At 43.5% G+C, this 27877-nt stretch overlaps 1 protein-coding gene across 1 annotated transcript; it reads left to right on the top strand.

Annotated features, from left to right (window-relative positions):
- The first annotated feature begins 752 nt into the window (after positions 1-752).
- Positions 753-23788, top strand: LOC136430290 (uncharacterized). The gene is made up of 40 exons (XM_066420771.1): positions 753-1279; positions 1427-1606; positions 1733-1820; positions 3349-3526; positions 3808-3972; positions 4139-4285; positions 4747-4806; positions 4973-5087; positions 5338-5478; positions 5605-5957; positions 6258-6415; positions 6609-6730; positions 7148-7326; positions 7574-7734; positions 8097-8339; positions 8650-8766; positions 9052-9151; positions 9612-9758; positions 10003-10187; positions 10895-11179; positions 11371-11538; positions 12005-12158; positions 12637-12764; positions 12970-13225; positions 13557-13700; positions 13879-14035; positions 14316-14437; positions 14666-14811; positions 15144-15349; positions 15553-15761; positions 15889-15960; positions 16369-16631; positions 16872-17002; positions 17382-17585; positions 20081-20208; positions 20568-20650; positions 20779-20869; positions 21078-21218; positions 21623-21781; positions 23173-23788. The coding sequence occupies exons 1-40, from the start codon at positions 781-783 to the stop codon at positions 23422-23424; spliced, it is 6837 nt and encodes a 2278-aa protein (XP_066276868.1). The 5' UTR covers positions 753-780; the 3' UTR covers positions 23425-23788.
- Positions 23789-27877: the final 4089 nt, after the last annotated feature.

Genomic DNA, 27877 nt, shown 5'->3' with positions numbered 1-27877 from the left:
CTGCAACTTGCCACTCTCTTCTTACTCGCATATTGCTGAAAGAAGGGTGCAACACAAACCATATCATACCTATCAAAATACAACATTCCTGTACCGGCCAGCCCGCCTCCCGAAAGAAACTACGAAACGTTAACGTTACTTGTAAAAAAATGTGATTATAAAAACTCCCCCGTGCAACCCCATACAATGATAAACTCGCCAGTTCATTAGATATCCCTTGTGATTAACGTTGTTGCACCATTGGACGGAAAATAGATGTTATTGAGTTGAGTTTATTGGGATCCACAATTAGCTTAACAGCTACTCTTCCTGTGGTCCAAACTGACTGGACATGTTACTCTTAGTACCCATTGTTAAGTATTTCTTTTACTAAAGGTAGGAATTTCATAGTTATGTGCTGACATTTGCTGATATTGGCATTGCGTTTACTATAGTTTGTGTGCTGAAGTTGGAATCCTTTAGTTTAGTTGACTTGGACAAAAATGTGCCAAGCACGTACAGGGCTACCTGTCACTTTTAACCAATGGTTAATGACATATCCATCGATGACCTCATGAATCACGGTCGCAGTCGTTTTGATACCGCGCCATTGCAACTAAATACATTTGTATATGTCCTACTCACAACACCCTTTCTTACATGTTTACAAGTTACGTTCTATTTATGTACAAATTGCTCGAATGTTTGCGTAAGGAATAACGTTAGGTTCTCGAACACGGTTTCGAGTAGATCGAACACTCGAACGTTTGTTCAAATGTAGAACTCCTTTGTTGAAGGAAAATGGCGCAGGACCGGGCCGACCGGGGTGGGGGGCAACTACCGACTCCACCCAAAGCCACCCCGGTTCATCCAAATGACCGCCCGGAGGAGAAGAGAAAACTACTAAGGACTTACATTTACCCTATGACAAATGCATCCCGGGTATGGGAAGCGATTGTTGCGATAACATGTGTGACATCGGTTTGTATCAACACTTTCAAAATATCGTTCGACTCCAGCCACGCTGAGCTGTGGATCTTGATGTACATCTTCGACGCATTGTACCTTACGGACATCGTACTGCAATTTTTCTACGTGTACTTTGACTACGGCGTTCCCGTGACCGACCTGAAGCTCATCAGACGGCGGTACATCAGACGAACTTTTGCTGTCGACCTTCTTTCCGTTTTGCCGATAGAACTGATTGCCTTTGCAGTTCCAGGGCAGTCCTTTTGGAGGACGATGGCAATGTTTCAACTAAATCGTCTTCTGAGAATATATAGAGTCCAAACTTTCTTTGGTAAGTGAGTTTCTTTTTATATCACGACAACCATGTGACAGTAGATTTTATCAGCTTTTCATGGTTTGTGGCAACGAAGCTAAGAATCCAACAGACTTCTTGCAGGAGCTTTCGATACGTCCTTCATGCGAGTTTCTCTCATAACAGACATGTTGGAGATGGAGCTCGGGTTGAAGACGGTGTACATTCGTGCCCTGAAGTACACGGCGGTGTCCTGGCTGTGTCTGCACGTTATGGCATGCGGGTGGTTCGCACTGGGATGTACAGGCAAACACTGGGGCGTCCATGAAGTCTGTGCCAATGACGGATGGACTGAGCCGACTGAGCGTATGTACCATAATCATAGATAAAGAGCTAGTCTTTAGGCCACTGAGTTTTTGCGTTTAGTCATTGTCCTGTCGGTGCCTTTAAGTTTACCACGAAAATATGTACATTGTTTTTTTTTTCCCACAGGTTCCGACATTCTATTCCCAAACAACAGCACCGGCTACGAATATGTGATTTCCGTGTATTGGGCTACGGCAACGTCTACCTCTACAGGGTAGGAACCGACTGTTGACTGTTTGTAAATGTATCGTGTTGTTGTAGTTTTTACTCAAGGCAGAACTTAATCAATGCAAGGCAGAAGACACATGGGTAGGCAGGATGGACTGCCACTACCAGATTTAAGAGTAGCGCCACGCCTAAATTCATTTTTGTGCAGATCTAACTAAAGGCTTACTTGCTAAGGCTCGCTTGACATTTGTTGTTTGAGCGGGCACCCACTCCCCCCCACTTTATTTTGGGTCTCATTTCGAGATTGCACGCCATCTCTTCCAGCAAATACTTCTGAGCCAAAACAACTGTGTATGAGAATGAAGGAAATCCCTCTAGCTATAAGAACAACCAATCGCGAGTTTCAGATTCTTCAACTTTTCCAATTTTAGTAAATTTAAGGGGGAAAGGTATTTTCCCGTCAAAAATGAGGCGCAAAATTAGGCATTTTTGCGTGGAATAAAACCAATCACCAGACACGAAAAAGACTGTTAGTGTCAGAAAGAGAAAGCTCTAAGGTATAATCAAGTCAATTATAAAGAAAATCCTAACACTGAGATTTTCACAATAACCCGTCGCGAGAGGTAGATGTATGGCAACACGGCCAACAGAACGCGAACAAAATTAAAGGTCAATCTGGGTCAAAGGGGCGGTTTACCTTCAACGCGGACGGTTATCCGAAAATAAGGCTCGGGCCCGAAATCAATTTTCACCAAAAACACATCGATTCTTACGCTTTTCAGCCGTGTTGGTATTTAATGTCAGTTCGCAGCAAAATATGAGAAATGTGAACTCGACACTCGAAACCCTTTCGTCACTTTTTTTTCGCGCGCTACCACGGACGAATTGGTGTGCGCACCGTTGAAATTGTCGTTTTCCGATTAATCGATTGCCACAAAACTGTAGTGACCTGATCTGACCTACAGTGGTAACTGACCTCAGGTGACACCACAGGGAACACGCGTTCTATGGGTTCGAGTACGAGTTCGAGTATGGTTGTCGCTTTAGAAGTGTCACGACATGTATTCAGCTCAACAAGCGCCACGCCTTATTATATTTAGCTTCTTAATGCATTGTGAAATTTTTATTGTTAAGGCTTGATTTACATTTGTTGCTTGAAACAGTCGTTTTCCGATTGCCACAAAACTGTAGTAACTTGATCTGACCTACTGGGAACTGACCTCAAGTGACACGCGTTCGATTCGAGTACGTCAGATCTAACATGGGTGAACGTGGTTTTCGCTTGCATGAGAATTGTAGTCAACAACTGTTTCCCTTCAAATAAGTCTCACAGACTCCCCGCTGAAGCGTAGTACTACAACCCCAGAGGCTGTAGTAGACTTATGTAATAGACTTCACTTAATTTCTTTTTACACCGAGAAAAAAGCTATAGTTATGAGAGAAGTAGACTATAGTCTGCACTACTGTTTGAAAAAAATCACTTAGAGAAGAGGAAATGGAATAAACAATTGAGGGTAATGGAAATAAGATTCAGATGTCATTATTTTCTCGATTTTTTCCCCATTTTCTTGCAGATACGGTGACGTTCACGCCAAAACGCTGACTGAAAAGGCTTACTCTATCGCAGCTATGCTGGCTGGTGTAGCGGTGTTCTTCGGCTTGATTCTCGGCGGCATGACTTCAATGCTGACAAATATGGACTCCCAGCGCGCCCGGTTCACACATCGACTCGAAACCATCAAACAGTATTTGGTATACTTACGCAAATATTTTCACAAATTTCTGTATAGTTCGAGTCTACAACCGGCACTTGAATGAATGCATTCATGAATTGCTGGTTGTTGTCATACGTGTACCATACTCGTATGGCGCCCACAGATAGAGCACGGACATTATAAGCTCGGACGAGACGTTCAGATACACTTGTAAACATGTTTGACGTGACAACGTTACATCTGTTCCAAGCCACAGACCTGTGGTGCGCTGTCCGTATATCAATCACCTTTTTTTGTGCTTTTTTTTGGTCATTTTAGATCGAAGAGGACATCCCTGAGGAACAGCAGCGTCAGATTATGAACTACTACAACTATTTCTGGATTCGGAAGAGAGGCGTGCAGAGCGAGGGTGTCTTCGACATTCTTCCCTTCACATTCCGCGCCGAGATCTCCTTCCAGACTAACAAGGGCATCTTAGAAAAGGCAAAATCATTACGTTACAGTTATTTCTTGTCGTTCATCAAAGCCACCGGAGAGAGAAATGTAAAGACAACACAAGAAAGACACCGACACTTTGTTGATCTGACAAAGATTGCGCCCGCTATCATTTCAATGCATAATTGGAAACCTCTCTTTTGTCATCCTCCAGACACAGTTCTTCGCCCAACACAACGTGGGCTTCCTACGCATGCTCACTCTGGTCCTGAAGCCGACCCTGTGTCTGCCCAATCAAGTGATCGCTGTCCGGGGAGATTCAGCAAGCCAGATGTGTTTTGTACACAGAGGGGAAATTGAGGTGAAGCTAACTGTACAGTGCAGCTAAAGTCAATAACATTGACCCTGTCTTGCACTCACCGAATGACCTAACTTATAGTTATAAGGTTTAAATGTGGATACATTGTCTTTACTAGTGGGGTTCTTTTACGTATTAAAAGTAGCAGCATAATTATTAGAGTAGGTTATTTGTCAGCTATGGCTGCAAATGTCACCTACACTACAGTACAGTACATAAGACCCAAAGCGGAGAGTAGCCTGTGTTGTTTATGACACAAGCCGATATGATTGCTGTAGTTTGTGGAAAGTGTAACCGTTGCAGAGTTGTTGAATATAGATAACCCCGTTTGATACATGTAACAAGATGTGGGCCTGCTTCTATTCTATATTTCCACTTTTCCGTCAGTCCTGCATCATGGTTTAGTATTAAACGAGTTGTCCCCGTACCCTGAAATGGAGCTGTCATGCTTGTCTTTGTTCCAGGTGATGTCGGAGCACGATACGCCCATTGCCTCCTTCAGACATGGAAAAGTGTTCGGAGAGGTGGGTATGGGGATTCACTCAGTTTAAAACTTTGGTGTGAATTTTGAATGAATTGATTTGTTAAGCACTTGATTCATGTGCTATAGTTTCTAGATTTTGTTACGAAAGGGGAATTGGGAAGCATGGGCCTTACCAAACTCGTATCGTGTGGTCCCATCTTTTACAGCTAAGCTTGATATTCAACGTCCCGCGCACATCCACCATTCGCGCCGCCACTCACTGTGACCTGATGGTCTTGGAGAAAAAAGACCTGCACACCATTCTCAATCACTATCCAGAGGGTAGGACCAACTTTTCTCCTTTTGTTGGATGTGTAACGTTACAATGTATTTCCGATTACCCTACGTTAACGTTAGGGGATCATTTCTCCTGCCGTATTGTTTTCATTCTTTCAAATATTATGTCAGCACTGAGCCTTCTCAGCGATAGCATATTGATATGGAATGATAGGAATGACAGAAAGGACAAATTCTCAGCCATAACGGTGCATTATTGCAGGTTAAGTGATGGTTTTCTGCCTATGTCTTTCAGTGATGAAACGTCTTCACGAGATGGCTCAACATCGCTTCAACTCACCCGACTCACCCCTAGCTGGGATCGTGGACTTAGCAGGAGGCTCAGATGGCATGTTCGGACATCTGACCCCAGGATCTAACGATGACTCAAGTGGTGGTATGGCGATAGTGTTCATGAATTGTTGTTTGGTTCATTGCGTAATTCTCTTGAAGCCCTTAACCTACCGAGAACTCTTAGTATATCATGCATTTTGTTAAGTGCGTTATGCAATACCTTTTTTAGCGGAAACTGAAAGATCTCCAGCGTCAGACCGGCGGGCCTCTGCTGTCGGGCGACGGGCCACCTTCGATCGGAGGAAGCAATCTTTTGACCCGATGACCGGTCACCGGGGTTCCATCATGGTCGGTATTGACGAGCCAGCAGCAAGCCCCTATCTTGGCTCCTCAGCTGGGATGGAAATTGAGGACAGTACATGGGAATCGAAAGCGTCTGCGCGGCTCAGTTTGGGAAGTCGTGTCAGCGCAGCTTCACGCATGTCTCGGGGTGGGCACAGGAAGTCCGTCATGATCAGTGGATCAGTGGAGCTTCTCAACGCAAACTTTGGGCCGCTGGTAGAGGAGGGAGCCCCTTGCGCCGTGAGTTAACACGTTACATAAATACTAGGTATGACATTGAGGTTTTGAATTTGCGGATGCCATTGTGATCTGTCCTTACTATGTTTTTGTTGTGTAAATATACAGGAAATAAGCTTGTTGAATTGAATGGCTATCCATACATGAATTGAATGAATAGATGAATACACTAGTCCTCGACAGTCATTTTCCCTGAAATAGAGATAATATGACTTTCGAAATGTATATAGGGGAGCAAGCTGTGTCAATGCTACCCTATGACTGCTGTCACATGTCCTGCTATCTTGTCCTTTGTCCTTATAGTGGCTCAGATTGCAGTGCCTTGCCGTCGTTGACTGTGTGGCGTCTCACGTGCTGGACCCAACGTCCCTTTTCTGCCGCTGCTGGGAAATCTTCATCATCATCATGACCTTTGCAGTCTGCCTGGGCCACAGTTACTTCGCTGCCTTCTATGTCACCAGGTATGTGGTATTGTCTGTTTGAATGTCGCAGAAAACATACAAACAGTTTTAAGAGAGAGTTCCTGCGCTGTGTTCTTAAACAATGATAAAAATGCCATACTTGTGAGATTAGTGATCTAGAATTGGTGTCGATAGTACTTATTGCGGTTACCAATGTATTGATAATACATTTATTTTCGTAACTTGTTCGCAGGAAAGGCGCCAATGTCGTCTGGGCCGTGGGCAGTTCAGGGTTCATCGTCTCGTACCTGATGGACGTACCGCTGCTGCTGGATTTGTTCATCAGGCTGAGAACTGGGATCTTCACACCGAATGGTGAGATCACTAAACAATACCCTCTCTTCTGAGTAATGACAAATACACCCAAATTATTTTATTCTGGTCTGCATGAGCCATTTGCTTTCCCTTTTCTGAAATGCGTCCAGGTGGTGTTTCTTTGTGTGAGGATACTATCTGTATACGACGTTCAGTTACCTACGTTAAGTCTCAGAGCTGGCTTAAAAATCGGTCTGGTAGTGTGATTGGCAGGGCCAGAAACACTTGCAGGAGAGAGTTCCAGATTTTGTAACTTGACCAATTAACTTGTCGTATGTCACAGCCTTAGCTGCAAATAGGTCTTGAGTAGCCCCCATAAACTTGATTGGTTACCAGCCATGTCAATGGTGGATATGCATGATTCGTCGTCATCACGTGCATACTTAATGTCACAGGGTATTTTGATATTTTCCACAGGCATCATGAAAGATTGGGAATCAATCAGGACGCATTACGTCCGAAGCTGGAGCTTTGTGCTTGACTTGTGCAGCATCCTGCCGCTCGACCTCTTCGCCTTGGCATCACATCATCGTGGCAAAATCCGGCTCGGACTGGTCGCCTGTCTCAAGCTAAACAGACTGATCAAAGTCTATAAGGTCAGGGGGAACTTTGTACATGTACTTTGCAAATGCTGTGTCTGACAATGTAGCTATGATGGAACGGTCTGTCTCTAACAAAGAGCCAATATTTCCGATTATCTCAAACGTCATTGGATCCATAGAAGTTGATTGATCAACATGCCACCTATGTTAACATTGCTTTGGAGTGTTTCATTCTATGTTACGTATCTAAAGTAAATGATTTGTTACTTTCATTACCGAATATTTAATTGCCGATCTTCAGATCCCGGAGTTCTTCAACAAGATAGAGGAATCGCTGCACATGGACATCTTGCTGACAAGGTCCCTGAAGTTATTCACTTACATCATCCTGTTCACCCACTGGTGTTCCTGCCTGCTGTATTCTCAATCCTGTCCAGGATTCAACACAGACCCGGAGGAATGGTTTGTGGAGTGTCTTGCTGATAACGGGGAGGGTGAACTAGTACTCCGCAGTAGTACAGGCATCATGGAGTGTGCCAATGAGAATGGGCTCCGACCCGGTGCACTATTTGTCGAGTAATCTGTTAAATAAATTCTGATGATGTCTGTTTTACAATCAGCGCTAATTACATAGTCAATTTATGGCTCAATGGGCAGTTCCGCAAAACCCCTGTCGATTTCAGGCCTCCCTTTCACACGTTGTTGTTTCAGCCCTATCATATACTGGAATGTAACTTGTTATGTGTAATCAGGGAACCTCCTTGGTGTAACAGAAAATAAAACAAATATCACGTAAAGATTCACCAGTTTGTGTGTCCCTGTAGGTGTGTGGAAAGCAGTTGGGTGGACAATCAGGGCCTTGCAGGCAAGGAAATGACCATGCATCATTACTTCGTCAGCTTCTACTTCACTGCAGCGACAATGACAAGCACAGGATACGGAGACATCGTGCCATCCACCACCACCGGCCGTGTCCTGTCCATGGTGGTGATGGTCGTGGGGCTGCTGCTGTGTGGCTACTGCGTCAGCACGCTCGCGGCTACATTGGCGAACATGGATGCTGCAAGGTAAGTCATACTCATAGTCAAGGTGGGAAGGATGGAGATAAGTTACTACTATACATCCTGCGATTGTTCAAACTGCCATTCTCGGCTCCAAAAATGTAACGTTATGTGTAGATGAAAGGCAACCGTGAAGAAAATGAAGGCATGTAGGAGAGTGCATTATCAAATGTACCGTAGCATGCTTAAAATGAGAACAACTCAATTATGATGTGGTATCTTGTAGAAGTATAAGAATTTGGGAACTGATAGAATACAGCACATGTCACGATGAACGCAGATGTAGATACCAAGGGGTACCTTGTTTCGGCTACAGGGTTGAATACCAAGGAAGGCTGACAGCAGTGAGACAATTCATGAAGGACCATGGGATATGTCCCAACTTACGGCGTCGCGTGGTCAACTATATGGTTCTGATGTGGCGAAAGCTCAGGTACATACACCTACGCATGCGTTCTGTGCATCTAGCAATGCTCTGGGATTGAATAACGCAATACTATCAAACCCATAAGCTTTGTCTTCTTACCCTTGTCAACAAGTCAACAAGGTTAATATATTTTCGGTACCGTGCGCATGCGGCTTTGTGGTTTACTTGCATGTATATGTTTGTCGTGTAACATCATAACTCGTGTGGCTACGTGTGGACTGTTATAATATTGGTATGTGTAGTCATCTTTCTTTCTCTTGGATGAATGACCTAGGCGTTTTCAATTTCCAGAGGCGAGAGTGTAGCAGGGTCCATGGGTCTCATGCACGACATGCCGATCGCGTTACAACAGGACGTCGCATTCGAAGAGGCAAAAGACGTCTTGGAGAAGGTGAGGCACTTTTCCGTAACTATGAAAGCCTCCTTTTGGTTTTGTAGCCGGCGGGGTTTATGCAGCTCATGACCAATCAAAGCAAACGCCATGGTTCGCGTACAATGTTGGGTCTACCATAACGTCTACTGACTGAGATGACGAAAACTCCAGCATAAGCCTTCAGCTAGAGCAGTATGTATTAAGCAGCTCGACGGAAGAACGACATTGCACCCCTGTCTACACCTGGTTCACTTGTATGTACTCAGCTGCACGTGGTAGGAAAGGACATCTCGAGGCAACCTCCACTCGCGGTAGCTAAATGACGATAGCTGTGACTTTATAAGGGTCTCGCTGCCCTTTCAAAACTTTTTTTTTTCAAATGAAAGATTGTATTAATGTTTTTACAATTGATATGGTGGCTTGTAGTTATATGTAATTTCAACATGTAAAACAGCATGGCACGGCACATTTTCCCCAGGTCCCGCTGTTTCAACAGACAGATCCTCACTTTCTGCGAGAGCTGGCAGTTCGCTCACGCGCTGTGCTGTACGCACCCGGTGACGTGATTGTGTATTCTGGAGACATCACCCGTGACCTACACATGATTCGGAAGGGGCACTGTGAGGTATAAGTCCAGTAAGATAATGAAGCTTTGCTAGGGTTGTAAGGTTTCTTTTCCGCTTGTGTAATACTCTAGTCACTGCCGCAATATACGAAACGAAACGCAGTAAATCGTTCCCGCCTTTTCATCGGAAGTAAGAATTACACATCAAAATGAAAAAGATTGACAGTGATAATCCCCAAACTGAGCCTCTAAAACTATCGTCTGTTGCCTTGCTGGTAAAACGGCTGTCTCTTTGAATGCACAGATACTGACGGATGACCTGGCCGAAACGATCTCTCTTATTGGTCCCGGTCAATACTTCGGACACCTGTCGCTGCTCTTCGGTGATCAACAACAGGACACTATCAGATCCAAGACATATGTGGAGATGATCATCTTGACCAGGGATGATTTGGACGATTTGCTATCGAAGTATCCAATCGTCGAAAAGTATGTAACAGTTTTTGTTTTTGGTTGTTGTACGCAATTCTGATTCACGGTGAAGCGTAACCTTTTACGCGGGCAGACGTAGGCCCCGTATACGTAAATCGGGTATGGACTGCGCCAAGCTGCACCTGGAAATTGCGCCCTCATTGCGAATTTTCGCCAATTTTCCCTTGCGGTCACACTGACGTCCGGCGCACGGGTAAAATACGCAACCTCCACAAACTCTAAACAAAATGACTGAGTTTCGGCTGCAAATCAGATACAAGATAACTTTATTGGAAATTGCAGTGTTTTTACTGAATCAAGAGCCAATGTGAAAAGATTAGGATTCATCAAAAAGAGATTGCAGTGATTGTGCCGTTTTGCGTTCATTTGCACCATTGTGCGGGCATCTTATTTGTGCCAACTTCTAATTTTTAAATATTTTAGAAGGATTTGCAAGTTCAGACAAAAAATTGGTGCCAATTGGCTTGCGCCCCTTTCCAAATACATTTCGCAATTCGGCGCAGTCTAGTGGAATTCCTGCTTAAGTTAATACCAACATTTGCCTGCTATGTGTACGTTTTTCCGTAAGCATTTGATATCATTGTTGGTAATAATACCATAAACCGCTTTTTGTGTAAATTTTCACAATTGCAGACGTCGACGCCCACGGAATTCTGCCCACTGTATGATGAACTACAGGTTGAACAGTGTTTAATCTTTTCTAGGCAATTTCACGATCTAACGAAAACGGACGACTTCCACGAAGCACTACGGCTGAGTAAGTCGGGGAAAGAAGGCCCACCGAAGGCACGAATCAGGGCCTACAGCCAAATCGCTGCCATGGCCGACGGTAAACAGTTGGATTTGCTCTTCCTCCCCGATCTTAACCGCAAAAGGTCCGCGCGCGTGTTCAAGGTTCACCCAGGTGCACCAGAGGAAGACAAAGAATACTTGGAGCCATTCCAAAGGGCGAGCAAACCGGCTCGCATCCTGTCCAAGGTGTTAATGAGGTACGAACCCTCACGTTCTTCTTTCCTGCTTGACAGTCTACACATTTATTGTTGGTTGGTTAACTGTTACCCCTTGTAGTGAGTGTAATACGTTTTGACAATATCCCATTTCTATTCTTTGGTACGCTTGCTCACTGGGCAGAGGAACGCCGATGAAATCGTCAATTTGTACAATGTGACGTTCTTTTCAGACGTACCTTCATGACCTCTGGTACGTGGTTTCGGATATGGATAGCCTTGCGACAGGTGATGGCAGCCGCCTCCACCTTCACCTACACCATGCATGCCGCCTTTCTGCGCGAGTCGTGGGCTCTATTTGGCTTTAACATCGGCATAGACGTTTGTAACTTCGTGGACATGTAAGTCAATGTTGCACTGGGATGGTTTGAATGATCATGGAATGATAGACAACCTGCTATAACGTGTATGAAAATGATGTTGCGTTTGTAAGCGTGAAAGTTTATCTGAGTTGGTAAATCAAATTTTGGAGAATTCAAACTACTCGCCCTCACTCATTCCTCTTATATATAGCGTGACTTTATGCACGCATGACGTCATCAGCAAGGTTGCGCGTGTGTGTGAGGGGGGGGGGGTTACCAAGAGGCAATTCAAGGTCAAAGAATACTGTATTATACTTTTTGCTGCACATTCAAAACTAGAGCAATACAAGAAAAACAGAAATAACCTTTCGCAAAACAGCGTGGGATAGACCGAGTTTGTTTCAGTTTCGTACATTCGGGCTGAAAGAAGCTCAAAGAAAAAGACCTATTGTTGAAGAGAAGAGGCGAGAGCTTGAGAGACAGTTTCTATTTTGCCGTCGCCCAGGTACATCAATATGCATGCAGCCTTCTACAATGACAACAACGTGATGGTCACGCATCCTCTCGAGACTGCTAGACATTACATCAAGACCAACTTTCTTATGGACATCATCGCCAGCTTTCCTATCGAACTACTGGCCATTCCTTTCATCACTGACGTACGTATGTGGTCTTGAGACGCACCTCGTAGCAAGTCAATTATCAGATTTTCACAAGACATTTCTTTGTTTGATTGCTGAAATGAATCTCATGACTTCGAGGTACGTGTTAGTAGCCTGGGTGCCATCCTAGTTAGTTTATCGGGACTCCCATACTCTCTCCTAGCCAACAAGCCAGTTATATATTAGTTGCTAACAACTAGTTGGTCAGGGGAAAGCGTGGGAGCCCCGGTAAACAAGCTAGGATAGCACTCAGGCTTGCACATTAGGGCATAACATTTTTGCTAACACAGCCTTCTACACAAACATAATGGTTGACAGAATCATGTTTATTACACCTCTATCTAATGATACAGTGTGTATCAGTATTTACGTACAAGTACAGCCCTGTTTACCTTGAATTTGTACCCTGCCGTTCCCTCGTTGGAAATGATGAATCGTCGTGAATCATGACAATATGCTGATGTATCGTTCACAGTGGGACTATACGGACTTTATGGCCCTATTAAGCATTTTGAGGTTGAACCGTGTCCTGATCGCCTACAACTTGCTGCTGGCCTTTGACTACTTGGAGTCCAACGTGGAGAAGGAAACTGGTCTAATCAGGTCTAGACTCTATCGCTTTTGAATTTCCTTGAATTATTTTGTGGCAAAGAAAAATAATGAACAAGATAATATATCTTAAAGATAACTATACACCAACATGTCTCCACAAACTAACCACTGCTAGTTGTGCTGGACAATATGTACATCTAGAATATAGCAAGTCCAACTGATGACCACTGACATCTAAATGTTTTCTGGTACCTAGAGAGGTAAAGTTCCTTCTGTACACACTCATCTTCACACACTGGACCACGTGCGCCGTCTGGGTGATGGGCTGCCCACCCTTCCTGTCTACACCATGTAAGGAGAATAACTGGATCGCTCGGTCGTTGATAGACGTACATGACTTTTCAAAAATGGAGTCTGGCAAAAGGTACGCCCTTAGTATGTACTGGGCTTGCGCCACGGCACTCAACGTGGGGTATGGAGACCTGCATGCCAGCTTAGACAAGGATTATGAGGTTGGTACCAATGGTTTAAGGTATACAAGTAGATGGTGGGGCTGGTTCTATAGTATACAGAGTAAAATACTGGTGGCAGTTCTATTTCCACATTTCTGTGTAACAACGCCATCCTTTTTTATGCCCCAACAATATCATTTACGATCCACCAGAAAAGAAGTTCTCAAAAAACATCCTTATAATAATGTTGGTGTGATTTACCAAAGATGGCCAACCGCACTTTGGCACTGTGGAAATCTATCAGAAGTACCAGCTTCTTTTCAGGATACACTACTGAAAGAAATTAACACAAAATAAATTTATTTAATTTGTCTTCCTCTGTCTTCGGCAGATGGTGGTCATGGCTTTTCTGCAGATCATTGGAATTGTGTTTTATGGCTATGTCATCGCTAGCGTAGCGGCCAGCTTAGCCAATGCGGCAGCACAGCGCGCCCGCTACCAGGAGAGGCTGAGGATTATCTTCGCCTTCTTAAAGGTAAACTTGTCACGACTTCAGCATTCCGTTGGGGTTCTAACGAAACGGTGTGTACCATAAATGACGTCTTCTAGTTTCTTCTTGATCCAACCTTTCGAATTTTTCAACCGGTCAATGTTTGACGCCTTGCTCAAATGATTATTCCATGAAAGTTGATACTGAGCGTTCATTCTTCTAGTGCTACGGTGTGGATGAACATCTCCAGAAACGCGTAGACCAGCACTACGAGTACATGTGGGTTCGAACACGCGGCATCACGACCGGCTCGATGTTCCAGGATTTACCATTTGCTCTCGAGGCTGATGTGACATTTACGTTATATCAGAGGGTCATCGGTTTGTACCAAGTTTTCATGCAGGCTCCTTACCTGCCCTTCTGTTGTATTTTTGGAACTTGATAAACGCGTTAATAACATTTTGTTTTACGGTTGTAAACACGTGTCGACATCCATTAGAGCCAGGGGCAGGCTTACAAAAACTACATCTTCTAATATTGAGCTCGCCGAAATGAACAGATCATAGTGTAGTAACTAGTGGGGAAGGGGCTACTTTCTCATGACAGACAAGTTATTCTCACATGGTCGTGCTAGTCATGTTTGGACGCCTTTATATGCAGACAAAGTTCCGATCTTTCATGGGATGGACGTCGGTTTCGAGAAGATGGTGTCGCTATACTTCAGACCGACCTTCATACTGGAGGGCGAGCCAATAGTCAGGAAGAACGACATTCCAACTGAGGTGAGAATAGACTCGTTGAAGAAAAGGCCTATGTACCACGCACATCCAACATTAGGATACCATTACTTCGTTTTTAGATATATTACTATCGATTACCATAGGTAAAGATTGGTACAAACTGTGATCTTATCTAATCTACTATAGTTTTCTTCTTCTCCCTGTTCCTGCTTACCTGAACCTTTACAGCTTAGTTGATAACTACGTGTGATATTCGTATATCTATGTTAGATGTTCTTCGTACATCGCGGAGAGGTGGAGAGAGTGTCTCCGGATGAGGACGACATCACCGGCCGAGCCGTGTGCAAAGCAGGCCCCGGTAGTTTCTTCGGTCATATGCATGTCGCCCTTAACGAACCCTGGGAATTCACTGTCAGGTATTCCAATATAGTGGCAACTTTAAGAAAACTACTCTAACTTACTTCCAGATGACTTTCTCACCCAGGCAATGAAACGAGTTTTGATTGTAAAAATATCGCCATGTCTGGTAGGCATTTGTTGATGAAGAATTTACCCCCATCAGCTTCCTTTCAAACTGCAGTTAAGAAGTTGTTTCATCATGAAAATGATTTTTAAAAGTCGTCAATGGATTGTCATGATTGTTGATGACAGTGTTTGACTTTTTCGTCCCCCTTGCAGCTCAAATAGGGAAAATACAGTCCATCTGTTTGCAAATAATACATATCAAGAATCTTTTGCTCATCTTCAGGGCTAAATCTAACTGCGACCTGTATATCCTGACAAGAGCCGATCTCTACGACGTGTTGCGGCATTACCCTTCGCTCCATACCCAAATGATAAACCGCACGGAGGCGATAAAAAAAGAAACGGGCAAGGAAGAGTCATGGGATTACAGTGAGCAAGATGTGAAGGACTATCAGAGTGGTGGACAGGGCTATCCCACAGACAAGACAGGTGAACATTCTCTTTATCACAGATATCGATTGATTTAAAATCTTTAAATTATTCTTTAGTTATCATGTCAATTCCATGAACTTATGAAGCCGCCGCATGTCGGGTCTGGCAAAGCATTCTATGTAACGTTACAATTGGACCCACCGTATCAATCCCACATATCTGCCAACGGACTGTTATCTGGTGCTTGTCTCTCTGCTTAGGGGATGTCGCCGTTGACATTGAACCAATGGAATATGAGGTGACAGTGTCTGCCTCAAAGCCAATCTTCCTGCGCCCATTTGTGTACATTTGGGGCAGACTCCGTCGCTGGAACCGTTTCGTGATCGACTGTCAGGGTATTGGGGCCAGACTGTACTGTCACCTGAATGCCTTTATGCTGGTCGTTTCACTTTGGTTGCTGTCATGGGAGGTAAGATAATCTCAAACATAACATAACGTTAATCGATCCATTTCTCTATTCGATGTTGTAGTGTCCAGCTCTGGGTATTCATGAAGCAGATGTGTATGGGTTCTGACGTTTTGAAATTCCCTTACAGGCTGGATTCCAAAGTCACAGTTGGGTGATCCTCATGCTGAACTATCTGTGTGACGCATTCTTCTACATTGAGGTAATTGAGACATTGCATTGTGCAACTGTAGGGTATTGTGCAGCTACATGTGGCAGCTTTAAAAGGACAAATGATGCCAGGGCTCGAGCTGGCAGACAATTCAAATTTCAAGAAAAGTGTGTATATAGCTTGAATAAAATGGACGTAGCTAGAGTACTGTTTGAGTGGCTTGAGTGTCCCCGTGACGTATTTTGCACTGTGTGTTCTATGGTGCACAAGTGATATGTGAGTAAGTTGACGGCGTGAACTTAACAACTCAACTCCTATTTCCTTCGTAAAGTCGTCTGCCTAATATGTATCTACACTGCTTTGACATACCATGTATATCGGTCACATGTATACCTCGGCAAGCTTATTAATCATGTTGGTAGCAAAATGTGTTACTTGGCAAACGTGTTCTGCTTCCAGATCTGGCTGAAGTTCCACATCAGTTACATCGACGAGCACGGCAACATGGCGGACGATTACGACCAGATCTTCACTCACTACTTCTATGATAGAAACGGCTTTTTGGTGGACGCCATTGCAGCCCTTCCGGTGGATATTTTCGCCCTTGCTGCTCCTGCACATCAGCGACTAACGGTTCTTTCTCTTCTGCGTCTTTGGCATCTTCTGCGTGGCATCCGTGGGATGCAGTACTTTACCGAGCTGAGTACAGACCTCCGGGTGAAGTATGTTTTCTCTTGGTCAACTTCTAATAATGATAATAAACATAGATATGATAATGAGCATAGACCGGATGAGAAGACCTTCATCACCCATTATCTGCTCATTATCGCATCACTTGACAAGCCATTTCTAAAAATGGAATAGCAACATGACTTTTTGTAGCTTTAGGCGTTACTTAGATTATTTACTAAACCATAGAACACGACTCCCTTTGATTGGCCCCTCACCTGTCAATCTTGTAGCGCCTTGATGGCTCGGCTGTACCAGTCTTGTGTGGAGGTGCTGCTCGTCATTCATGTGCTTTCCTGTTTCTGGTACGTTGCCGCTTGCCCCCTCGGCAAGTGTCAGAAGAACACCTGGGTCTATGATATGCGTAAGTTCTGCTCATTGTGGTTACGTCAATTTATGTCGATTTGTAGGGAAACGCCCACTGAGTTTTATCACATAGACACGGTCCAAGTCGCATGGTATAAACCGTCTGATACATTGCATGTGAGCGCACGGTTCATGAACCTCATATCACAAACTAGAAACGCATATGATCTTTAGGTACTTTACAGTACAGTGACTACAGGGTAGAAATAGATATAGATTTATAAATTCAACAATAACACATGGTACCTGAAAGGAAACGTGCACAATAAGGGGCAACTCCATAGGATCGACAGCACTTTGCTCTCTGGCGCCTCAGAATCAACATTGTTGTCTTTTGAAAAATACGCATTTCTATTTGTTCCTTTGTACCTTTACAGAAATGCATGATGCTGGTAAGGAAGGAGGAGGCCATCTAGAAGGGGAGGAGGAAGAGGAGGAAGAGGAGGAGCATAATGAGGAAGGAGGTCCGGTGGTCGCACCCCCGGCCTTACAAGCCTACGTGTCGACGGTATACTGGACAGTCGCTACAATGACCTCAACTGGCTATGGAGACATCCACGCATTCTCTCCAGGAGAGATGAGTATGTGATTTAAATAAAGCATTTGCCTACACGACGAAACGACGACACAATTGATAGCTCAAGCTATTTATCCCTTCTTTTTATTCCAAAAAAGTATTTCAATCGAAAACCGTGATAACTACTTTTACACGTGATAACGTCTGTCACAAATGTATCCCATTATTTCACTAGAAAGACAATTTTTGAAACTCTTACTAGTGTATTGTTGGGATAGCACCCCCTTATCCCATCAATTCACTATAAGAGACATCTAAAAAACTCTTACTAGTGTATTGTTGGGATAGCACCCCCTTATCCCATCAATTCACTATAAGAGAAATCTCTTACTAGTGTATTGTTGGGATAGCACCCCCTTATCCCATCGATTCACTATAAGAGACATCTAAATAACTCTTACTAGTGTATTGTTGGGATAGCACTCCCTTATCCCATCGATTCACTATAAGAGAAATCTCTTACTAGTGTATTGTTGGGATAGCACCCCCTTATCCCATCGATTCACTATAAGAGACATCTAAATAACTCTTACTAGTGTATTGTTGGGAGAGCACCCCCTTATCCCATCAATTCACTATAAGAGACATCTAAATAACTCTTACTAGTGTATTGTTGGGATAGCACCCCCTTATCCCATCAATTCACTATAAGAGAAATCTCTTACTAGTGTATTGTTGGGATAGCACCCCCTTATCCCATCGATTCACTATAAGAGACATCTAAATAACTCTTACTAGTGTATTGTTGGGATAGCACCCCCTTATCCCATCAATTCACTATAAGAGACATCTAAATAACTCTTACTAGTATTGTTGGGATAGCACCCCCTTATCCCATCGATTCACTATAAGAGAAATCTCTTACTGGTGTATTGTTGGGATAGCACCCACTATCCCATTTATTCACTATAAGAGACATCTAATGTAGTTTATGGAAAGTGGAGCATCAACAAATGCCAATTATGCAAAACATCACTATGTATAGGACATCTAAATAACTCTTACTAGTGTATTGTTGGGATAGCACCCCCTTATCCCATCAATTCACTATAAGAGACATCTAAACAACTCTTACTAGTGTATTGTTGGAATAGCACCCCCTTATCCCATCGATTCACTATAAGAGACATCTAAATAACTCTTACTAGTAAATCAAGAGCTTCTTGATGGATTACAATGATATTTGGTATGTGGGCGGGTGTTGAAGCCGACATTCAAGGTCGATTTGGGGCCCCCTGGTATGTGACCTTGGTACAGTGCATATTAATTTTTTGTGGCACATCTGTTAGTAGCTATTTATAGCGAACGTGGGTCACTTCTCCTGGGCCCGACAGGTGGGGGTCATACCATTGAGGGATATAGAATGGGGGAACTGGTTTAATAACAAACAAAGCAAATAAGGAAGTTATTTGTATAATTGGTATCTGTTGATAAAACTCCCCTGCAGTTCCAGAGGAAGCTGCTAGGGGGCCCAAACCTACACCACTCCTTTATTATATAACAAGCTATGTGCCACCAAAAAATCAAGACGGATAAGAGGGTGCTATCCCAACAATACTAGTAAGAGTTATTTAGATGTCTCTTATAGTGAATTGATGGGATAAGGGGGTGCTCTCCCAACAATACACTAGTAAGAGATTTCTCTTATAGTGAATCGATGGGATAAGGGGGTGCTATCCCAACAATACACTAGTAAGAGCTATTTAGATGTCTCTTATAGTGAATCGATGGGATAAGGGGGTGCTATCCCAACAATACACTAGTAAGAGTTGTTTAGATGTCTCTTATAGTGAATCGATGGGATAAGGGAGTGCTATCCCAACAATACACTAGTAAGAGTTATTTAGATGTCTCTTATAGTGAATCGATGGGATAAGGGGGTGCTATCCCAACAAGACACTAGTAAGAGATTTCTCTTATAGTGAATCGATGGGATAAGGGGGTGCTATCCCAACAATACACTAGTAAGAGTTATTTAGATGTCTCTTATAGTGAATCGATGGGATAAGGGGGTGCTATCCCAACAATACACTAGTAAGAGATTTCTCTTATAGTGAATCGATGGGATAAGGGGGTGCTATCCCAACAATACACTAGTAAGAGATTTCTCTTATAGTGAATCGATGGGATAAGGGGTGCTATCCCAACAATACACTAGTAAGAGATTTCTCTTATAGTGAATCGATGGGATAAGGAGGTGCTATCCCAACAATACACTAATAAGAGTTTTTTTCAATGGATTTTATAGTAAATTGATGGGATAACAACATCAAATAAGAGTTATCCCAACTTTTAAATGCTATCCCGTTTTCTAACAGGAATTATTTTCAGAACTAAATAATAGGAATAAATAATCAAGTCTCAATTGATAATTGCTTCTAAAAATATTTAGCTACTAGTATCTGCTTTGATGTTGACTCTTCGTCCGGAATGGGAATTCTGGGTCAATCTGTGTAAGAGTCTATGATATCACATCACTGACCATCGATATTCCAACAGTATTCTCCGCTGTGGTGATGGTGTTTGGCAAGCTGATGTTTGGGTTTGTTCTCGGTAACATCGCTTCAACCTTGTCCAATTCCGAAGCTTTCAAAGTCTCCTTTGAAGAAAACTTGAAGGCTACAAAGGTAAGAAATGTCTAGGCAGGTGGCGAAGTAAGGATTCGGTTACTGAATGGTTTAAAATTCGGAATTGATACTTTTAAGTAACAATAAATCTTTAAATTAGCAAGAAATCTTTAAAAAAGATTTGCAAGATAACACATACTTCAGAGAGTTACAATAGTCTAAACCAAAGCACTGAATAGACTAACATTTGTCTAGAGTTTGTTAAGCAGTTCTTGTGCAGGAAAATGCATAGACAGAATTAACGAAAAATTCACAAGAAATATTTCATTGAGGAGGCATGAGATCTCCGACATCTTGTTAGTTTCCTCCTTGAGTTTTGATGTGCTTGAAAACGCCGAGGATCTTTGTTTTGCGCACAGGAACACATGAAGGATCAGGACGTTCCCCAGGACCTCCGTCATAAGGTGGTTAACTACTACGACTACATCTGGCTAAGGAACAGGTGTGTCCAATTTCAACAGTCATGTGTGTCCTAACTGTGTGGTCTCTTCTCCATGTCAGTTACGAGATATGTATAATGTGTGCAAATGCTCAGTCTGAGAAAGCTGATATTGTCCATCGTTTTCTCAGGGGTGTGGACGTGTCAACACTGTTCCTTGAAGCTCCAAGGTGTCTCCAGGAAGACGTATCTTACAGCATGACGAAGGAGTATCTAGACAGAGTAAGGTTTTTGCTTCAAGATTTCGAGGAATTGAAATGAACATATCATGCTGATGTAGTAAGTTTGGCCAAACTATTACAATGTGATAAGCACTCGTTTGAATCACATGTTGAAAGCGTCGTGGTAGCTGGGTATACCAAATATCGGAAGCTGCAAGAATACGGTTTTACAGAAAATAAAAGCATTGCTTTCTACTTTACACCGACAGTCCGCGCTTTTCCGTGGATTGCAAGAAACCTTTCTAAAGAGCCTGTCTACCCGGCTGAGGCTACTTTTCTTCTTACCTGGAAACTATGTACTGCACCGAGGAGATATGGGAGCCGAGATGTACATTATCTTCCGAGGGGAGGTCAGTTTTCAATTCAGCCTGTGCTGAGATCCAGTGTCTAGCAGGTTTTGTCCCTCAAAGATACTGATGTATCATATATAATTTTACTGTGCTGTGCTGTGGTATCTTGTCTGAATGATGTATGATACATTACATTGTGTTGTATTGCTTTGCATTGCACTATATATCATAGCATACTTTCGTTAAACATGGTTCTTGATTAATATGAATAAAAAAGAAAAAAAAATGTTCGAATTATGTAATGATGCATTAGAAGGTGCGCTGTGCTGTGTTGATTTGTATTTTTACGTTGTTTTGCGTTTCTGTGCTAATCCACGTTTTCAGTTGTCTTTTGTTTTGTTGTGCGCTATTAATGAATGAGTGTATTGAAGTGAAGTTACACAGTTTGACCATTATCACCTCAGGTTGAGAGCGGGTACGCCAAGTCCGACGGCGAGTTTGTTGTGGAGGCCGTGATGAGCGAGGGGAAAGTCATCGGTGAGATGAGTCTTGCCTACACTTTGCCTCGCCGCAGATCAGTTCGAGCGAGGAAGCACACGGACATCTTTGCTCTTAACAGAAGGGTAAGAACGGATTGATCGTACTACTGATATTCCAGTTACGGCGGCCATTTTGAATTCCCAGAGGTCAGCTCGGGGTCATGCACCAAAACGAGGCAGTCCCTGACTCAGATCCTACTATAACCATGGGTAATGCCAGTTATACCATCTTCGGTTGTACATTTCGCCCCTCTAAGATGAAATAATCTAATACATGTGCTTTTCATATGTAGAAAATATTGTTGTGGACATTTTGACTTATTTTTGGCTAAATTTCTATTCGTTTTCCACAGTTTTTGATGAGTAACTTAAGGACAGTGTCTACATTTGTATATCCTCCTTAATATCTTTTTACTAGTAGGTTTAATGCAAGACATGGAAAGACTAGCTGCAGACTGGCATCCTTGTGGGTAAAAAATTAGAAGACAATTGGCAGTTGTTCCGACAATTTCTAGATGCCAGGATCCGTTCTGCAAACAAAGCTGTATGGGGCGATTGGGGTCCAATGCAGAACTCAGTGCAGTGGGAAAGGTGGGGTACAGACTGGTTGCGTTCTTTGTATATTTGTATGTCAGTTTGCTCCAATGATAGTTTTGGTAGCATACACTTCCACAAGTTGAGTCCAGATAATTGTGGGCTGAAATTTAGCAGATCTATCCTGTGATTTTGATGATTTCTCAATGCTAAGATCGGCATGGCAAAGAAACGCTATACCCGTAAATGTTATCGCCAGTGGGACAGGGATCGACCCCAGTCTCTACCAAACTAACTATGCTGGCAACTAGTGATGGGGACGCATCTGTGATTTACCCCGCCTTCCCCACTGGGTTCTGCATTGGACCGGACCGGTCGACCCCATAGAGCTTAGTGTGCAGACCGGATCTTGGTATCTAGAAATTGTCGTAACAACTGCCAATTGTCTTCTAATTTTTTACCCACAAGAATGCCAGTCTGCAGCTAGTCTTTCCAGGTCTTGTATTAATCCTACTACATGTAGTTAAGATATTAAGGAGGATACATGGTAGAGACTGTCCTTACGTTACCCATCAAAAACTGTGAAAAACGAATAAAAATTTAGCCAAAAATAAGTCAAAATGTCCACAACAATATTTTCTACATATGAAAGGCACATATATTAGATTATTTCATCTTAGAGGGGCGAAATGTACAACCGGAGATGGTATAACTGGCATTACCCAGGGTTATAGTAGGATCTGAGTCAGGGACTGCCTCGTTTTGGTGCATGACCCCGAGCTGACCCCTGGGAATTCAAAATGGCCGCCGTAACTGGAAAGAGGTCTATTAATTATGACCGATCAAGGAGGTTTCCGACAAAGACGTTCACATTTTAATCCCCAGTTTAGGTGGACCATTGTGGCTCATTGACTGTCATCGGCTTCTAATTTATATTCTAGGATCTCATGGAACTATTGGAAGACTTCCCAAAGGTTCAACAAGAGATTGAACAGCGCTCCGTCATCTTGTTCGGACACCTGGGTGCTCCACGTCTGAAAGATAAGGAGCGCCGCTCTAGCTCCTTGTCGGCACGCAGGTCCGGGACATCCCGCACTGGCCTGTCGGTGCACAGCAGCGGGCAGCTCAACAGACCTCGGTCTCCAGGACCGAATAATGCTACACATGTCTTGGACATGGCACTAGGTATCTAAAAACTGCAGCTGAGCGAGTCTGTTCAGATGGGGGAAAATGCCATACTAATGTATTTGACTCTGTGGTCTGTTCTGCACTTATGTTACTGGGGACACATTTTCACTTCTTGATTGTGTGTAATGTTTTCGTCAACATAGCCTATCTCAAACAATCTAATAACTAGCCTCCCCGTTTGGCACTCTACATGTATGTTCCCCTTACACTGCAATAGCCTTTTGTCGACTCTATGTCGAATTCTCCCCTAGTTTGATCTCAAAGAAAAGCCATAGTAGTTCTGAAATGTCGATGTTTACATACGCTTCATGCGGAAGTTGTCAGACTGTACTAAATACATACATCATTTGATAAAGAATTTGTGAACTACATCTTCTCTGTTTTCTTTTATCCTGATGCTAGTTCAATACAGCCGACTTTTCTAACAGTGACCTTATACAGTCAGCACGATTACCAATTACGGTCTCATGCCTTAGCCATCGATATGGTGGTCATCATTTCGGTTCAAAAACGAGTTTGTGTCATATCAACTCCATAACAATGGTAACACGTGTACAATGGATACTGTTATCATTACCTTCGCAGATCAGAGAAGCTTTTGTTTTCTTCAGCGTTCGTGTGTGTGTTTGTGTGTCAACGCGATAACTCGAGAATGCCTGCATGGATTGTCTGGATACTTAGTATGTGGGCAGGTCTTCTTGAGACCTCAAAATGATTAGATTTTTGGCCGCCTAGCGGCTTGCTATGGTACTGCAGCGTAACTTCCGGGTTTAATATCTCGTGTTCTGCACATGCTATGGTATGCATATGGCAATGATTTTTAGTGGTAGATAGCTCTTGCAAGGAGAGTAAGCCATGTAGGTTTGGGCCTCCAAGCGGCTTTCTTGGAATTGCAGGTTCCGATTACGTTTCAAACTTTGAAAGAGAATAACTCAAGAAGGGGTTGACGGAGCGCCATGATATTTGGTATGTCAAGATAGCTTGAGTGATGATTGACAAAATACTTAATGAGGAAAGTTTATAAATCTGCTGTATCCCACGTGACATGTGTAGCTGAGAAATAGAGTAATATCGATAGATATCAATCATGTGTATAATAGATGACAAAACACTATAATTCCATAGTGGTAAATGATGGGGGATTCATTCTTGCAGCATTTGGAAGGTAAGTAAATGTGGATATTATCAGACATAAATCATGGAAATGATGGCCTCATTATATAATTTATGAGGAATTGCTAGCATATTCTTCTTTCCTGATATGATAAGACTCTCATACTTTAATTTGACCAACTTGTGTTATTTGGGTAAAGAAGATGGTCAACTGCGAAATCCAAGCAAATGAGGTGCTTATTTGCATAACAAATGGAAAACATTTATGATATGCCACTCGAAAAGTATAAACATCAGTCGGCGAAGGTATGGGGTCGTGGAACTCTAGTTTCCTTGTATTGTTCGCCTTTCACCCGAACCTGACAGTGCATAATGTATCCCACACACATATCCTTATACGTACCTTTGATCTCACCTTTGTTTGTTTCTTGTCACATTCAGTCAGTCCGAGACTATCTTCTCGAAGTTGCGAAGAAATAGATACCTTCACACTGACAATGACTGATACTGCATCATGAGGCACCCATTTCCCGAGAAAGACGTTGTGACCAGATTTCAATTAGTTGCATGTGAAGCTCGAAGAAAACCATGACATACATTAACTCTTGGCAGGGGGGTTATAATAATGACTGGTTTTATTTGCAAACAGTTGCATACACATACCGTTGCTGCCTTTCCCGGCTGAATTGGGGTATGGGATAAAACATTCAATTGCTCATACAAGTTTTACCATAACTCAACAAATTTAAAAAATTATATATATACACTTAAGTCAAGAACTACAATTCATTCAATAACTCTACGGTAAAAGGTAATGTGGTGTTCTTAAATCTGGAAGTTCTGCAGCTGAACGGTGTGAATTTGTCCTTTGACCTTAGATCCCTGCCATGAACGCTTCCCCGTTTCGGAGGGAGCCAACTAGAGAAGGTGGGGGATTTAGAGATCGACAGTGCAAATTTCATGCATAGATTACGGCGTCTCAGGTACAGGGAAGTGAGTGACAGCTGTTCTAATGCTCTGTCGTAGCTGACATAGTTTTTACCTAGAATCATTCGGCACGCCCTTTTTTGTACAGCTTCTATGTGGTTTGACTGGAGAGTAGTGAGACCAGGATGCCACACAGGGCACGCATACTTAAACAATGGTCTTACAAAACCACAGAAAACAAGCGTTAAGTCATAGTTAACAAGTCCATGTTTCTTTAGGACACGTACCAGATAAAGCCTACGGTTAGCTTTGCTCACTATCGAGTTTACATGAGTGGACCACTTGAGATCGGCCTGCAGGATTACACCTAGAACTCTAGCAAACTGCACTAATTCCAACTCTGATGGTCCGACATACAACTGTGGAGGTGGGAGTGGGTTTCTCATAAAACATATAACCATAACTTTACATTTCACTGGATTAAGTTGCATGTAATTAGATTCAGTCCAGCGCACAAGTCCATCAACGTCCCTTTGCATTGTAGAAGGAAGAGTTCTGGGTCTGGGTTCGGCCAACGACATGTCGTCAACGTATTTCCAGCCATCCGCCGACCCTTCTTCAACCGGAACAGCGTCATTAATGAGGGCCAGGAATACAAGAGGGCCTAACTTAGTTCCTTGTGGTACTCCGCATGACAGTGTTTCCCATTCAGAAAGAGTTCCATGATACTTGACACGTTGTTGCCGGCTTGTCAGGAAGGAGCAAATCCAAGGGATGATGGATCGACGCACCCCGAGGGCGAGAAGCTTGTTGATGGCGGTAGGGTGGTGAACACAGTCAAAAGCACGGGTAAAGTCAGTCAGCACGAGTGTACTGATGTATCCAGGTTTGTCCGTTGTGCTTGCTAGGAAGTGAACCAAACTTGTGAGGTAATGTGTCGTAGATTTCCCCTTGAGGGATCCATACTGGCGGGTGTCAATCATGGGTAGAATGTCCTTCATGCACCAGTCGGTGATGAATCCTTCACATACTTTTGCGAAAATTGGGGTCAGAGAGATCGGTCTGAGTTTCTGTGGGCGAGGAGGGTTCTCCTTTGGAATCGGCACGACGTCGGCTTTCTTCCAAACTGCAGGTACAGTTCCTTCCGCTAGGGAGGCGTTGAATATGTTGGTTAGAGGTTGACTGAGTTCGAAGGCGAATGAGTCGAGGAGAAATGCCATCAACACCGGCGGACTTGTTCAGTTTGACCGTTCGTAGTCGGTGGTACATTTCCCAGACTGACACTTCCGGGGGAGGGCTTGGAGCTGGTAGGTATGGGGGCAGGTCTTCCAGCTTTAAAGGAGGGTGTTGTTGAGAGGCTGACGCCAAGTGTTTGTTAATTGCGTTAGCCACATCCTTGGTGGAAGAGGGGTCCACACCTGGAACTTCAATATGTGCGGGGTCTTTACGGATGTTGGCCATTTCTTTAATGTTTTGAAACCACTTCCGGGGGTCTGCAGTCTTAAGATTTTGGATCTTGTCCCTGTAGAATCTCTTTTTGGCTGTAGCAATCTCACGCGCAATCCTGTTCCTGAGACGTTTCCAGGTGCTGGTATCGCCTTTGTCAAAGGCTTTCTGGCGATCGGAGATGAGGGATTTAAGGTGTGGAGTGACCCATGGTTTGTCCTTCAGGTGTAGACGTACTACTTTGGTTGGGAAGAACTTTTCGATGGCATTGCTGAGTGTTGTGTAGAATGCAGCACACTTAGCTTCAGCATCTGTTGCATGTTCGACCTCATTCCACGAGTAGGTGGTAACCCAGGACCCGAAGGCCCTGATGTCTGAGTTCCGCATGGGCCTGGCTACTTTTTTGCGGCTACGATTGCTCGAGCGACTTTGTTCACCAGTCAGTATAACGCTGTTGTGGTCACTCCGTCCCACAGGTGGCGCTGTAGTAGGAGACCCATAGAATTTGCCGACGTTCGTAAGGACCTGGTCAAGTATCGCGTTGCCACGAGTCGGAACCTGTACAACTTGTAGCAGAGAATGATCACGACAGAGGATGCTGATGTCAAGGTGGTTCAGATCACCCATCACGAACAGACCGATGTCCGGGTAGGAATTCTTCAGCACGTCTATCGACTCCGACAGGTGGGCTAACAGCGCTGCTTCGTTTCGTGAAGCTGGGGGGTTATACACACCGCACAGCGCAATGGACGAGACCTCCCTTGGGAGCCAGTGAGGGCGTAGGTGCACCCACACACACTCCAAGGCAGATATAACCTCCTTGCTCTCAGGGGGAGGGCCAGGATGAGGTATTATCTGTCGACAGTGCAAAATGACAAGGTTTCATCCCTGACAAATCGCACACATTTAACGAACAAATAAAACTGATGGTGACACGTCGGACTTACAAAAGCCGCTCCCATCATTAATTTC

This window comes from Branchiostoma lanceolatum, chromosome 3, assembly GCF_035083965.1.
Source record: "Branchiostoma lanceolatum isolate klBraLanc5 chromosome 3, klBraLanc5.hap2, whole genome shotgun sequence".
Classification (NCBI taxonomy): Eukaryota; Metazoa; Chordata; class Leptocardii; order Amphioxiformes; family Branchiostomatidae; genus Branchiostoma; species Branchiostoma lanceolatum.
The sequence above is the reverse complement of the archived record's forward strand: the minus strand, read 5'-3'. Positions and strand labels throughout refer to the sequence as shown.